The following is a 15,363-nucleotide window of genomic DNA, read 5'->3' as shown; positions in this document are numbered from 1 at the left end:
TCACTAACCATAACCCTAAAACATCAGTCAGTGCTGTTTGCTAGTCCATTTGCTAATGTAGATCGTTATCATTAACTCTAAGATTTCCAAAGGTCTGCCACTATCTCCAAATCTCCATGACAGACATGATTTGAAAGTACAAGAGGATAAATAAAGCATCTTCTCCATAATCGGTTTAATGTCCCTGTTATCTGTTGAACGTCTCACTCTCTTGCAGCATGACAAAGCCAGAAATTTCTTGCTTTTCAAATTGCTCTTTATATTTCTGTGATCATGCCTTATCTGCATCACTGGGCCTTGATTCCCCATGACGTAGTTGTCAATTTAACACTTTCCCTTTCTTGAAGGTACTGACCATTGCAGTCTGCCCAAGAGCTACAGTTAAGAAGTTGTTCTGACCCCGTTGTCAAATTTTGTGTTTTTTATTCTGTTTATGATGAACTGGATTGCATACATCTTGATCTGCACAGAGCTATATGTCTGGACTGAACTGGAATTGAAGAAAGTGGACAGATATGGATTCTTTATAACTGGGGGGAGATATATATATATATATATATATATATGTTAGAGCCGAGGAGAAAGTCGGGGGATAATCAAACCTTTTAACGTGTTCCTTGTCTTTTACTCAAGACCATAAGAGAAATCCTGCACTTTAATTGTTGAGGGGACCTGAGGTTCCAAAGCACCAGCATTGAAAAGCAGCTTTAATTAGACATGGTATCAGGACAGTATCTCCAATGCAGTCAGATCCACAGCCACAGGAGGCACACAAACACCCCCACACACGAGCAAAAATGCACAGCACCTGTCTGTTTACGTGCAAAGCCAGCCCGGGGATTTAACTGAGATATATCAGATGTATGTTCATGGTCTCTTGGGTGTTTTTTTTTTATTTTTATTGATTTTCAGGGAGGAAGTGGCTCTAAGTACCATCTCCTGTGTGATAATCTTCTTTTTGTGACAAAAGCAGCGATTAGAAGGAGGAGTCCTGCTGCTTTCAGCAGTAATTGTGCTCTAATCAATCATCAATCTTCAGAAGCTGCTCTACAAAACACTCCAGGTCAGCTGCTATTTTTGACTTGTGGAGCCTCTAATAGGATCTTTCTTGAACTGGAAGAAAAAAAGAAAACCAACATGATATCACAACATAATGCTCCAAATTAACGACTGAGTTTATTGTTCTGAATGATAGAGAAGTATAGCTGATAGCTATACGTTTCTGAGACACACCATTGTCATTTTCCATCCTAATTAGCTGTAATTTGAGTTGATTACCACAAGATGTTGACAATTACATTCGTCACTCGAAAGCTGCATATTTTGACCCAGTTTAAATCTGATCTGCCCTATCTTCCACATGCTTTTTTTCCTTTTCACATCATAAAGGAGAGCCCTTTAGGTCTGCTGATCATTTCTCAGATCTTGTTTAGGGAAAAAGGGAAACTCACACTATGTGTTTTTAATGTGAACAGAATTGTTTGAACAAATACAAAAATCAATATACCAGCTGTAAAATGAGAATACAGAGAATTTTTAGCGAGGAAGCCACACATTTGCAGGGAGGCCGTAGAGGAGCAAATCAATCGAAGTCGAGATCAAAGCCGAGGCTGTTTTTTTTTTGTCCCCTGCTCCATCTCTGATTGCCAAGATTATGGGGGAAGATGAGAAATTAGATCAGATTGTCTGATCTTCGTGGAGAAATACCTCAAGTGCTGTTTTAGTTGATTTGGAGAAGGGGTCAAAAGCATCTAGTGTCCCACATCGGTCTGATTGGATTAATAAATCAATCCCATCTCCACCCGCCCATCGAGTTTTAACTAGGCTATTTTTAAGAACTGGGTTACAGAAGATCATCAAAAGGCCTCTGATCAGTTGACACAAATTTTATTTAGTGATGCTGAAAGTGGCTTCTGTGTGCATTTCATCAGAGGTAGAGCACCAAGAAAAGAAAACAAATATATATATTTTTTGATGTGGCCTTGAATTGTTATCTATACATAACCCTGAACTCCATCCCCATGTTGAAGCAGAGAGGGGGGGGGGATCATGCTGTGGTCATACATTTATAACCACAGCATGAAAGAAAACGATTATGTTCAACATCCATCTGACATTCATCCTAATCACACAGCCAGTGCTACTATTGAAGGGTTTTGATGAAAAGCATGTCTTTGTGTTAGAATAGTCCAGTCAAAGTTTAAACTGAAAACTTGGTAAGACTATAAGAACAGGGTTCGCACACATTCTCCATCTAGACTGAGTGCGCATCAGATTTGATCCTTTTAAGAAACGGGTTGCAGAGGATCATCAAAGCTTTTTAAAATGATGCCGGAAACAATATGTTAGCTCTGCACCAAATGGTCCGAAAATGTGTTATAAAATAGGAAGTTTCATTTTCTGAAATTGTCTGTTTTGCAAAATGTTCTGCATTAAAAAAACAAAAAACAAAAACTCCCAATTATAGATGAGAACTAATCTGCATATTTTTCAATTTGGTGCACAGTGTTGTACATCAGCTACCTCCTCGTGTGTGACAAGAACAAGCCTGGACCTTAACCTCTCTCTTGTTCGGGGCTGTCACTGACAAAGCCTGTGCACCCTGCAGGATTAAAGGAGTGCTGCTGTTGGATAGTGTTTCAAACAAAGCTTTCGATGGACTCTTTGTTGGTGGTCATATCTTTGTTTGTGCACAAAGCCTTGTATTTTTGCTGACATCTCTGTGGCTATGGGTGATACTAAGCTGAACATGGTTGGTCTAATATGTAATCTAATGGGTACAATATTAGTTGATTCTCTGTAATCATGTCTGCCTCCTTAAACATAATTGTGAGGGTCTGCATTCATGTGTTAGGTTCAAATCTGATCTACAAGTGACAAGCAACTCCATTACATTAGATTTACTCAGAACTTGCAAACGAAATTACACTTTTTGCTTGCAATTGTTTGTTTTTGACAGTAAACCATAATGAGCTTTGTAATTTTATAAGAAAAATACAAAGTTATACTTGGTGAACTTAAGTACCTTTCATACTTATTCAAATGAAGCTTCTGTACACACACACACACGCACGCATATGCACACACATGCACACACACGCCTACACACACGCACACAGAAAAACTAGATGTTGTGGTACAGCGCTAGCAAAGAATGGGAGCAGCAGATCATAGGCTAAAGAGGCACAGGGTAAGATGTAGAGCACTCACAAGACCCTGACCCAGCCTATTCACTATCTCCCACTCTGCAGGTCAGACCCAGAACCGAGTCCCCAGCAGAAAAACTGTGAGACCACTTAGAAGGATCAGGACAGAGAGGGCTGATGACCTGGCCTGTTTGTGTGACGTCAGCAGTGCACCAGCTTGCCTAAATTATTATTATTTTGTTATTTACACCTTTTAGGACAAAGTAAATATTTATCACTAACTGCACATTGCAGACAGCACCGGCCTCTGAAAATCCTACACTTTTTTTGCCATAGGTTGTTCTCCATGCAAATTTACATGAATGTGGTTAGTCTTTTCTCTAAATACATGCACATAGACTTATGTAGTATTTGGCAAGCTGTGTCATTACAAAAGGTGTATTTGACTTGCAGCATCATGTGGGGTTCAAATCTTCCTTTGCAAGAGCTCTGTAAATGATACAGAGACTCTGCTCTGGTAATGGCGGGTGAATGCAAAAGCTTTGGTGAATCCGGCCTGAGAGTGTTTGTGCCTGACTGGCTTGCCGTCAGTGCAGCTCTGTCTCCTCTCATGCATCAAGCACATTATAAGAACAATGCAATGACAGCTCCTCAGAGTGTTGAACAGCAAATGTTTTACCATGGCGAAAATATAATATTGACTCCTCTGCAACAATTACCACTTACAGTTTCCAAACAAATGAATAATATATAATTGGGCTTTGTTTATGCACAAAAATAAATGGGTTATTTAGTAGCCTTGGTGTATTTGACATTTTTATTTTTAATAAATTTAGTGAAACAGAAATGTGAAATAAACATCTGCAAAATTTAGGATTAGTTTCCATTTGTTTTTCAGAATATTATACTTTTTTGCCTTTCTGCTCTTTGGAGTAACCGAATGAAGCAAGAAAGAAGTGCCCTTTGTTAGACAGCTGACTGGCAGTGTGCAGCAATAGGTGGACAGTGCTGTTAGTCTATGGTGCCTACAGCCCAAAAATTAAGTTTATAGTTGATTCTTGAGGTATTAATCAAATGAGGTGTCTTTCTGCAAACGCACACACTCACGCATGCACAAAAGGAATACAATCTTTATTCTTTTGGAAATATATGAGAAATAAATTATTATAAACACTTGAAGAATCAAGTGTGATGCAAAACATGATAAACCTGGATAATACTTTAATTTCAACATTATTGTTAAAAGTATGCAATAAACAGAAAGACATATGTCAATTATGAAAATTATTTTTACACAGGGTTGAAAGAACTCTAAATGACAGAAAATATACTTCTTTCTATAATCTGATACAAGTAGGAATGAAGTGGGAATGATAATTTAACTAAACTGCAAGTACATAATTATTTTCATCTTTTAAAGAATGTTGCCATTTTTATTTTCTATAATCTTTAGTTCAAAATAAATAGCTATCACACAGGTAACTTCATTTGAAGAGTTAGGAAGCTAAGTGAACAATGAAAATGATTTACTTTCATATTCTGACTGGTAAATCAAAAATAAATACATGGCCTGTAAACATATTTAGATGTTTTTTTTTGTTTTTAATTTTTCAAAAAAAGCAAATAAATGTACCAAGTTCAACATTGTTTTTCTGAAATGTTTGCTTTGAATGACCCAGTAAGGAAATACTTCTAGTTGAAACCAAGGCAATGCATTGAATCATCTGTTTCATGAAGTTTATTGCTTTACTTTTTTTTTGTCAAAAGTTTATGCAGAAAAGACATTTTGACAAAACAGTAAAAAAAAGCCTTTTGTCTATATGACTACATCTAGAAAATACAGCAATTAAAAATATGTAGCTCATAGTGCTGGTTGGCTGGTTGTTGGACAGTTCGAACTAATAGCCTTGTTTTCACTCTGCAAACATAAAAAATGGGCTCTTTCTCTTAATGAGGGCCGGCATGCAGAGATTAGATGACCCGTGTCCCTCTGCGCTCATTATAAAAGCACAGAGTCTTGCAGAGGCGGGATAGCTAATGCTCACCTGGCAATTATGATGGCCCAGTGACTGATAGGGAAATCATTTCCTGTCTGTTCCCCTCAAGAGGGCTGCATCACAGAGCCGCACAGACAGCGCTCTGAGGCATTTCAACTTCTCACCGTCCTGCCATGCAGTCATTCATTTGGAAACAGTTATGTCAGGCCAAAGCGCTGTTTTTAGAAGCTACCGTTCATACAGTGAGGCTTGCTGAGTTCAGACTAGACAAGAAATGTGATGTGATAAACTGCAGGGAGCTGCAAGTGAATAGGGAGGTAGTTTTTCCTTTTCTTTTCTTTTTTTTTTGCCTGGAACCAGACTGACTTAGCAGCATATTGATCCTGGTGAGCTCAGACAGTGGATCCATGAATGGTTGGAAAATAAACAAGCTGCAGTGGACATAAATTGTTTAAATGAAAGATCACAATGATGTGGTGGACATCATGACAAAAAAAAGAAAAAAAAAGTTTTTAAAGAGGTAGCTGGGTGGGGGCTAGTAATCTTTTGCTGGCACACCAAAATCAAAAGCCACAACAAATTTTAAAGAGTTTTATTATGCTGTCCTGTCTGCGTTTCGAGTCCACCACCAAACAATTCAGGATAATAATTCAATTAGTAGATGAATAAATGATTGCTTAAAGGAAATCAATACATAATCTACTGATAAAAGGTTGAATGTGCATAGCACATTCAAACATTTAATCTTCCTTTAATTATTTGAATAAAATATGTAAACATTTAATTCCCTTTCTGTCGGGTGGTGGTACACTTAGATGTAGAAAATTGTAACAAAATGTGCTTTGTTTTCTTCCAAATGTACTTTGAATATGCAAATAAGAACTAAATAAATCCACTTTATGACTAAACTGATATAAATACTAGATTTTAATGCAAATTTCCTGCTACAACTATCAGGGGGTTCTCGACAAAGTGTTAATTGTGCTGTTTTCAACCTCTGCACAATGCAGCGAAAAATAAATAAAGAGCAAAAACAAAGTGGAAGAAGAGATAGATCAGCTATTTATTGTAGAGGAGGTGCTGTTTTGTTCCTCCTGTCCTTCTGTGTTTGACACAGTGTGTGAGCCTGGGCAGTGAGGGTGTATTCCTCTGTGGATACAATCTTGGTAATATGATGAGTAATTCTAGTTGCAGGTTTTTTTGTGCACCTGGGAGCTAATAGCGCCATGTGCGTGTGTGTGTGTGTGTGGAGTGTGAGAAACTCTCCCTGCAGAACATGTGTAGATTTATCAGGGAAATAAAGTGCAGTCCCCTCTGGGAGAGTAGCAGGGTCATTGGAGAATGTTAACACAGGTGACCCAGAAGAATAACCTGTAAACAGGTTTCAGTGACCTGTGGAGAAACCTGCTGAATAATGGAAGATCGATAACTCGCATTGGCTCACTGTGGAGCTATATTTTTTAGGAAAATAAGGAGCTACAGTGACTTCTTAAAGGAATTCATACGTCAAGTTAGAACCACACCTCAGTATATTTTGGGGAGAGAGGTGAAGACTTAAAGCAAAAACAGTAATCAGGAAAGATAAAACGTAATGTATACACTTTAATCTAAATCATCCAACTGTAGTTTCTTCTGAGTGGTTATCCAGCTGACATAGATCTCCTATCTGTTGCACATTTTAAATCAGTTTTCTTCATTATTACCCTGTTATTAGCTCAGGCCAGCCATCCCACCCCATTCAAGAAAAGCATCCCCCCCAGCATGATGCTTCCACCACCATGTTTTTATTGTATTAATAGTGCCTTCAGTGTGATGTACAATGTTAGTTTTTCAAGATAATTAGCATTTTGTATGTAGACTAAGCAGTTCAATTAGACAAAATCGTATTTTTCAACATGTTTTATGGACTCCACACTTTTTATATTTGCTTTTCAAAAACTATTTTATTTTGTATCCCTTCCCTTCCACATTTGCTGCTTTTTTATGATGGTATGAAAAATCAAATCCTAATAAAACACAGTGGCGTTAGGGTTAAATGAAGTAACAAATTGTGGAAAAGGTAAAGGGATGTGAATACTTTTTTTCAGGGAACTGGAAATGAACGTGTAAAAGATTATCCTTCAAGATTGTCCATAGCCTCTCATAATTTTATTGGTAAAAATAAATAAATAAATAACATATCAAACTGCCAGAGATCTGTTCATTCAGCGATTCGGCTTCAGTGGGGGATATATATATATATATATATAATAACTGTTAAATGAGGCAATCCCTCTCTCTCCCTTCTCCCTTCCTCCAAACTGTGTCTCTATGTGGTACCACTAGGCAACCGTGGGCGCATCACTGGATATGCAAAAGTGCGCAGGAGCCGAGCAAAGAAATCGAAGCAAAAGAAAGGGACGTAAGCAGCCAAAAGGAGCATCTGTTGGATCTTTGTATCAGTGGAACAATGAGAAACCCGTCGATGTTCCCATAAGAAGGAAAGGAAAAGCTGCAGGAAAAGAACCCTGGCGATCGAGCCTCCAAAAATGACGACAGCGGGACGGTGATATTCTTCTTCTTCTTTTTCTTCTTCTTCTTCTCCTTCTCATCAAGCTCTATATTTATTTTTTTATTTTTATTTTTTTTTACCATATGCCTGGAGTTTATCTCATGTGCGCGCAGAGCACAAAGGAAAGGACTGGGAAACCGAATTATCTCCAACGCAGTCGCCAGTGCGCGCAGGGAGGTTTCGTTTAATTGAATCGAATAATTACGCAGAGACGTGTATATTATTTGTGTTTTACAGAGCGCAGGGAGAGAGGGGGGATTTAAGTTTCCAATGAAAACTTACTGCGAGTGCGGCTCCTGAGCAAGTCGGTTAAAGCCTCAGCTTTCTAGGGGGAGAGAGATGAGTGATTCACGACGCAGTAACTGATAAAGCTGTAAAACCTGGACTGCGACTGGCGCGTTTGGATACCTCATCCTTGAGAGTCTCTACTTACTTAATTTTTATTTATTTATTTCTGATGGCTTCTTGTCAAGTCATGCATTATTAAGATTTCATGGCTATAGAGAGTAGCAACAGTGGTGTGTGGAGAAAGAGGACAGTAGAAGTCTAACAGGAGGGGTAAAGACATCATACTTTTCCAAACAGGAGATATTGCGCACGGCTGCAGCAACTACCAGACTTTTTTTTTTTTTTTTTCTTTTCTTTTTGAGGAACACTGAATCCTTTGGTATTTCTTTCTGTCATCGTAGTATGTCTGCACTTCGAAAGAAATTTGGGGACGATTATCAGGTAGTGACCACCTCCTCCAGCGGGTCCGGATTCAATCAGCCTCCCCCAGAGAAAAAGAAGAAGAGGCAACGCTTTGTGGACAAGAACGGACGTTGCAACGTCCAGCATGGGAACCTGGGCGGTGAGACTAGCAGGTACCTCTCGGACTTGTTCACCACGCTGGTAGACTTGAAATGGCGCTGGAATTTGTTCATCTTCATCCTCACCTACACGGTGGCTTGGCTCTTCATGGCCTCCATGTGGTGGCTCATCGCCTACATCAGAGGAGACCTCAACAAAGCGCACAACGACAAGTACACTCCGTGTGTGGCCAACGTGTACAACTTTCCCTCTGCCTTCCTGTTTTTCATAGAGACCGAGGCCACTATAGGCTACGGCTACAGATACATTACAGACAAATGCCCCGAGGGGATCATTCTGTTTCTGTTCCAGTCCATCCTCGGATCGATCGTCGACGCGTTCCTGATCGGCTGCATGTTCATCAAGATGTCTCAGCCCAAGAAGAGGGCAGAGACGCTGATGTTCAGCGAGCATGCGGCGATCTCCATGCGTGATGGGAAACTCACTCTCATGTTCAGGGTGGGAAACTTGCGTAACAGCCATATGGTCTCTGCACAGATCCGCTGCAAATTGCTCAAAGTAAGTGGTGGCACTTTTATAAGGAGCGACATGTCATTGTTTGCTGCAATCTCACATCAAACGTTCATGATTTCACAATTAAGAGAAACGAAAGAAAGAAAGAAAGAAAGAAGGAAAGAAAGAAAGAAAGAAATAGAAGGGTGGTGGTGGTGGGGGGCTTATAAAAGGAAGAAATCGATATAGAAAAGCCTAAAGATCCATCCAGGGAAAGTTTTTATGTCATAAATTTGGATGCACATCTTTCAAATCTCACCAACACTAGCACTGAAAAGTTAACAGTTCAACAATTAAAAGAAAAATAAACACACAAAAAACACATCTCCTATAGATTCTTTACACAGAAATTTTATTTTTGTTCATTTTGATGACTATGGATTACATTTAATGAAAACATATTACAATATTTTAAAGAACCAATGAAAAATATACTGTACATTAATGGGCCTGGCTTCAAAATCCTCCAATGTTCCACTATGGCCTGTTGACCTTTTCCTGCCACACTTTTGCCTTCCACTAAACTTCCCATTAGGATACTGGCAATCAACACTTTGTGAACAGCCAGCTTCTTCAGCAGTAATCTTTTTGTGTTTCACCCTTCTCATGGAAGGTTTCAGTAGCTGCTGCAGCTGTCAAGTTAGAAGTCTTCCCTGTGATTTTATGTTTTTTTTTTGTTTGTTTCAAGTTATAACAATCACAATTAATATAAAAGTGCTTGAAATGTAGCAAGTATTTTATAAATCTTTGAGATATTAACTATTTTTTTCACTGAATTAACTTTAAAAAAAAGATTTATTACAAATTAAAATTACAAAAATGATTTCAACAAGTGAAGCTTGTATAGCATAGCGAAAGACCCACTGCATGCATAGTGATGTATTTAAAGTGAGAGTTTGATTATAATGGCTCATAGGTAAGGAAAATCCAAAGTCGGTACTTGAGCTCATTTCTAAAGAAGCTGGCTTTATAACGGGAATGCTTAGTGGATGGAAAAAGTATGGAATAAATGCGTCCAAGTAATAGAATTAACCACAGCCTTAAGGGTTTTTTGTTTTTAAACTAAGCAAAGCCCAGTCAAATGTTTTAGGGAGAGGTTCGAGAATCATAGATCATAAACTTATACATTCTTTATATTAAGGTGCTCTTGAACCAGAACCAATCTAAAATGCATTTAGCTGATCAAGGTTGAATAATGCCAGATATAATATAATTGATATATGATATAATTAGTGGCTCAAAGACATTTTTGGACAGTAGTGGAGTTTAGGGTCTGGATTTAGAGTGTAGAGGCACTGAATACACATTTCCTGGCATCCAGAAAGAAGTTGCCACAGCAAGTGAACCAATTTACTCTTTTGTCTGCTGGTAAACTTTATAGAGACGCTGACTTGGCACCTGGCTACACTGCTATTATAGCCAATAACTGTTTTATTGACCATAGTAAGCGTGAATTAAAGCCAACATAAAGAAGTCCCGCAGTACGAATATTATGTTGCAGGTTTTTTTCAAGAATCTAGTCACTGTAAAAGCCCGATCTCCCCCCCCACCTTTTTTTTTAGGTTTTGACCGAGTCTGCACTTTCAGCATCTTGCCAGATTATCTCAGAGCTCTTCTGGGAATACGTGGCTGGAGGACCTTTGTTAAATGAAGGGGTACCACACCATTTAAACTTTAAGGGAAAATAAATGAGCAACTGAAGTAAAGAGAGTCACCTGACAGTTGAACTCCAGATTTCTATTGCTTTGTTGGATGTAAATTCAATAGAGACTCATGCTGTGAGCTTAGTGTATCAACAGTCAAAGAGCATTTTTCCATTCGCCGCATGTTTCTAATGAGAATCCAGGTGGCATCTGACTTGCAGTTTCTGATCTGCTGCAAAATCCTTGTCACCTTCGAATCTAAAATACAGACATTCCTCAAAACACAAAAAAACTTTATCAAAGCTTAATCAGTTTTTTAAAACTGATTAAGCTTTCAAAAACTTGAAAGCTTAATCAGTTTTCAAGTTTTTGAAAACTAAAATGCATTTTTTTTATCTCAATAAAAAAAAATGCATTTTTTTTTTTTTTTTTTTGTTGAGATTGAGGCATGTGTAAACCGAGATTTAAAGACAGGCTAAACCTGGACTCATTTATTCATCACTGATTATAAAATGTGTTAAGGAATTATTAGTTGAAATGTGGTGTTAGTGATGGTTTCTCTTATTAGATGATCCCCATGTGTGGATTATCCTAAAAAATTCTGTAACTTTATCTTCAACAGCTAACATTTGTTACAAATACAATAATAGTTGAAAAATATTGTACAACTTAGAACATTTCTAAAGGAATTTAGAATACTCTAGGCAGTTTAGAACCTTATGTATTTATACTTGTGTTTGTTTTGCACAGAAAGTGAGTTTCAGACAGTATTACCTCATGCGTAAATTACTGGATGTAGTTTTTTCAGATGTAGTTTTTTCACTGGATATCAAATTCAAGCTCAAATTGATGTGAGTGTATAATCTTCACTTTACAAAGCTTCTGTATTTAGTATAAATTGAGATCAGAGTATCAAATTATGAGGCTAACAAGTAGATTTAGAGGGACCAAGATCTAAAAGCTGTTTTATTCATTTTTATTCTTACTAACCAGATCTACTTGTCTATTTCTGATGGGACACTTGACATATATGAACATATGCCATTGGCAGGGAAACAGGAGATTGTCATCAGGCCCGTCACATCTTTGTTGTTGTTGGGAACATCACCTTTATGTCTGTCCCACCCCCCCGATCCATGCTTAAAAGGTTACCAAAGGTGAATCCCTTCCTCCAACTTGTCACTTTTCCAACAAACCAGCAATATGGTCCTTAAAGCAGCTGGGGACTGGCGGCTTAAAGTGCTTTCAGTTTGATTATCATAGCCTCCTATATCAATTTCCTGTGTAAATATTTATCGACTTCTCTGTAAATTGCACTCCAATACAAACATTGCAAGGGCTAAAAAAAAATAATACATTGGTGTTAGCATAAGAAGATAAGAAGTTTTTGAGGTTGTAGTCGTTTTAAGATGGTAAAGATTTTGTCCAGACAGATTGATCAAACCAAAATAACTATGTTTAAACGTTTTTCTTTTCAGTCATAAAGCAACATTTCTGTACCGTGTTGGTTATTACGTAGGTACAAAACATCCCAAGCGGGGTACAAAGTGACGGATTGTCAGTGCAAAATGTCATGCAACAAGCTTCATTTTGTATCTGAACAGTTGGGTGTAAAAATTGTCCATTTTTAATGCCTTTCACAGAGGAGGATCTTTGGTATTGCACCACTTCACACCTCTATTTTCTGTGTGGATGACTATCAACTTCTCTATGATTAATTGTTGAATGCAAACACGACTTTCATTCAAAGATTAATAAAATAGCTTTTACACAAATTGGTTGGATATTTTTGAGATTGGAGGGTTTTTTTTATATGCTAGAGGTCCACTTTGGTTTTGGTCCTTCTCCGACTTGTCATCAGCTTTAGCTTTCAGAACCAACTTATTTGGATTTGTACTAAAGCAAGACACTAAGCGAGTTAGGATCTGCAGTTAAAATGTTGACCTATTTTATTTCCTTTTATTGCAATTTATGTGAGACAAATCTTTCCTTGTCTTTCTTCATATTGAACATCTGGTGTTTACTTTCTCCTTCAGTCTCGTCAGACTCCTGAGGGCGAGTTTCTTCCACTGGATCAGCTGGAGCTGGACGTAGGTTTCAGCACTGGGGCTGACCAGCTCTTCCTCGTCTCGCCACTCACGATCTGCCATGTGATCGACACCAAAAGCCCCTTTTATGACCTCTCACAAAGGTCCATGCAAACGGAGCAGTTTGAAATCGTGGTGATACTAGAAGGCATCGTGGAGACCACAGGTAGGCGACAGCATGTTCTACCGTCAGCATGGCCGAAAAACAGAGACAGAGATTGTTTTGGTAAATGTTGCTGCATACAGAGGAAGGTTGTGTTTTTTTTTATTTTTTTATGTGCTTTTGCAACAAATCTGATTGGTAATATCGAGCCATTTCATGAGTGTTAACTGCTCAAATTCAGCTGGGCAAACTATCGTATTTGATTGATTTTCATTTTTGAGGCAAACACAACAATAAGCAGCTAATAATGAGAGCGATTTTCATCTATTAATAAGGAGGGACAAATTAGTGTTTCAGATTTTAATGGAAAATATTTGCTTTTGAACCCCACAGTGCAATTCTACCGTTTTTTTTTCTTCTTCTTTTTTTATGTGATTTTTCAGGGTTCTGCACTTGGCTGTGTAAAATTTCTTTTTCTCATCAGAAAAAAAAAAAAAAATCCATTCCTCGTTTTTGTGCCTGAACACCGCTGGCTGCTGTTCTCAGAGGGCACAATCATTTGCTTTCCAGGGTCCCTTTGGAGTTACAGAATTTCATTTCCACGAGACTAGTGATGCTGCGAGTAAAACTCCTCTATACGGTCATTTAAAAATTCAATCGTTTATTTGACACAGTTGATAATAAAGTGGCGCACACGGAGCTCCTTTAGTGTTATAATAGTTGTAACGGACCACTTCAGAGGAAATGCAGCATATGGAGATGTGAGAGGATGGTAATTAGCGAAGCAGGCGGGTCCTAGAGATGCATGATGGGGATGTATTGCAGTTTTATTAAAGTTTTATCGTGGCTGAGTATGATCTGACACATAGCGTGGCCCTGCAGCTCAGGCCATGCAGTATTTATGCTGTATCATTCTGCTGGGACCAGACATATTAGAGAAACTAGGTGTATGTTATTAAATTATACTGTGCAGTGTCGTATGTTCAGAGTGGAGTTTTTGATTTATCAAAATGCATTTAGGTCAGTATTAGTTCAGGTAGAATAAAGAATTAAAAAAAGAAATATGGCTTGAAAAGATATTAAAACATTTTTTTTCCCCATGAGCATATTATTGTTACCATTACGCACCATGTCAGGGGTTCATTTGTGGATTTAAACAAAGTTTTATCAAATATTATTCAAAAGCTCAACCACTGACCTCTTAATGAACCACAAATGTTTACTTCTTAATAGGATATTACTGCCATAAATTAGTGGTTTTTTGTGTCATAAATTTAGGGTAATTTACAACCTTTTCAGTGATATAATCATAACATTTTGGTTGTGGTTATTTTTATATTATTCACCACTCTCATATTCTTCATTCTTCAGTCTCACTTTTTTCTATTCCAGTCAAGTTTATTTCTATATTTCACATTTCAGCAAACAAGTAATTCAAACTATTTTACATTACTGTGGCATCATACAGCCATCATTTACAAAACAAGCAATTACCTTTTGCCAAATGTCATCATCAAAATCATCAAGCGGTTACATAACAAGCATGTTGTCTAATGTTTCACTTGCTAGTGATCAAAGGTAAAGAGGTGGTTTTTAAGGCTCGATTTAAAGGAACTCAGTGTTTCAGCTGAGGCAAAACAAGAAGAAAACTCAAATAAACCATTTTTGTGATTATAATTGTTCAAAACAATCTGGCCCTTTGAGAAAAAGTTATTGACCCCTAAACTGTGATGTTTAGGGCTCACTCTTTGTGGGAAAAAGTACCATCAAGCAGCTCCAGGAAAGGTGGATAACTGCTCTACGTTTTCTCCACTGTGGAGCCCCAAAACGTTAGACAGAGCTCAAACCATCTCCAGACTGACAGATGTGTCTTTGGTTTTGATCTATTCTTGAATTTCTTTTGAAAAGGAAGTGATGTGTTCTTCTTTGAGATCTTTTAAGTCGACTTGATATTGTCAGACAGGTTTCATTTATTTTCTTGATTTTACAGTTCTGACAACAATCTGGCCCGGGTGTGGCTTGTGACATTGAGACAAAAATATAGTTAATCACTCAAAATTCATAATTTAGTAAAGCAGGGCAATTAGTTTCCACAACAGACTGAGGTTATTTCATACAGCTTTTTTTTTACGACTGCAAAAGGCATCACTACTGATGACAGAGCTAAAAAGTTGGAGTTTTATTGTGTATAATCATAAGTGCTTCTGAAGTGTAAAAGTGATTGATTTATTAAAGTACTTTTTATGGCATGTGTGATGTTTATTATGTAATTGTAATGCTGAATGTATTCCTAGTGTTAAAGAAAAAAAACAAATTGAGGTTCCATTTGAGAAATATATTTTATAGTAAAACTTAATTTAATATCAATGATTAAAGTGATATATAAATACACCTTTGGTTTAGAATATCAGGAAACCTGTAATTGTGGAATTAATTTGTGATTTAATTCAGATTTAATGATTCATGGGCCTGAA

At 37.6% G+C, this 15,363-nt stretch overlaps 1 protein-coding gene across 1 annotated transcript in view; it reads left to right on the top strand.

The window, feature by feature from the left end:
- Positions 1 to 7,443: 7,443 nt before the first annotated feature.
- The window catches only part of kcnj3a (potassium inwardly rectifying channel subfamily J member 3a), a 46,572-nt gene continuing 38,652 nt past the window's right edge, over positions 7,444 to 15,363 (top strand). Inside the window, exons 1-2 of the mRNA XM_007570272.2 lie at positions 7,444 to 9,062; positions 12,736 to 12,952. Of these exons, the coding sequence (XP_007570334.1) occupies positions 8,385 to 9,062; positions 12,736 to 12,952 (895 nt within the window). The 5' untranslated portion in view covers positions 7,444 to 8,384. The remainder of the gene's footprint in view (positions 9,063 to 12,735; positions 12,953 to 15,363) is intronic.

Source organism: Poecilia formosa, unplaced genomic scaffold (genome assembly GCF_000485575.1).
Source record: "Poecilia formosa unplaced genomic scaffold, Poecilia_formosa-5.1.2 Scaffold257, whole genome shotgun sequence".
Classification (NCBI taxonomy): domain Eukaryota; kingdom Metazoa; phylum Chordata; class Actinopteri; order Cyprinodontiformes; family Poeciliidae; genus Poecilia; species Poecilia formosa.
Note: the sequence above shows the minus strand (reverse complement) of the source record. Positions and strands in the feature narration are given on the sequence as shown.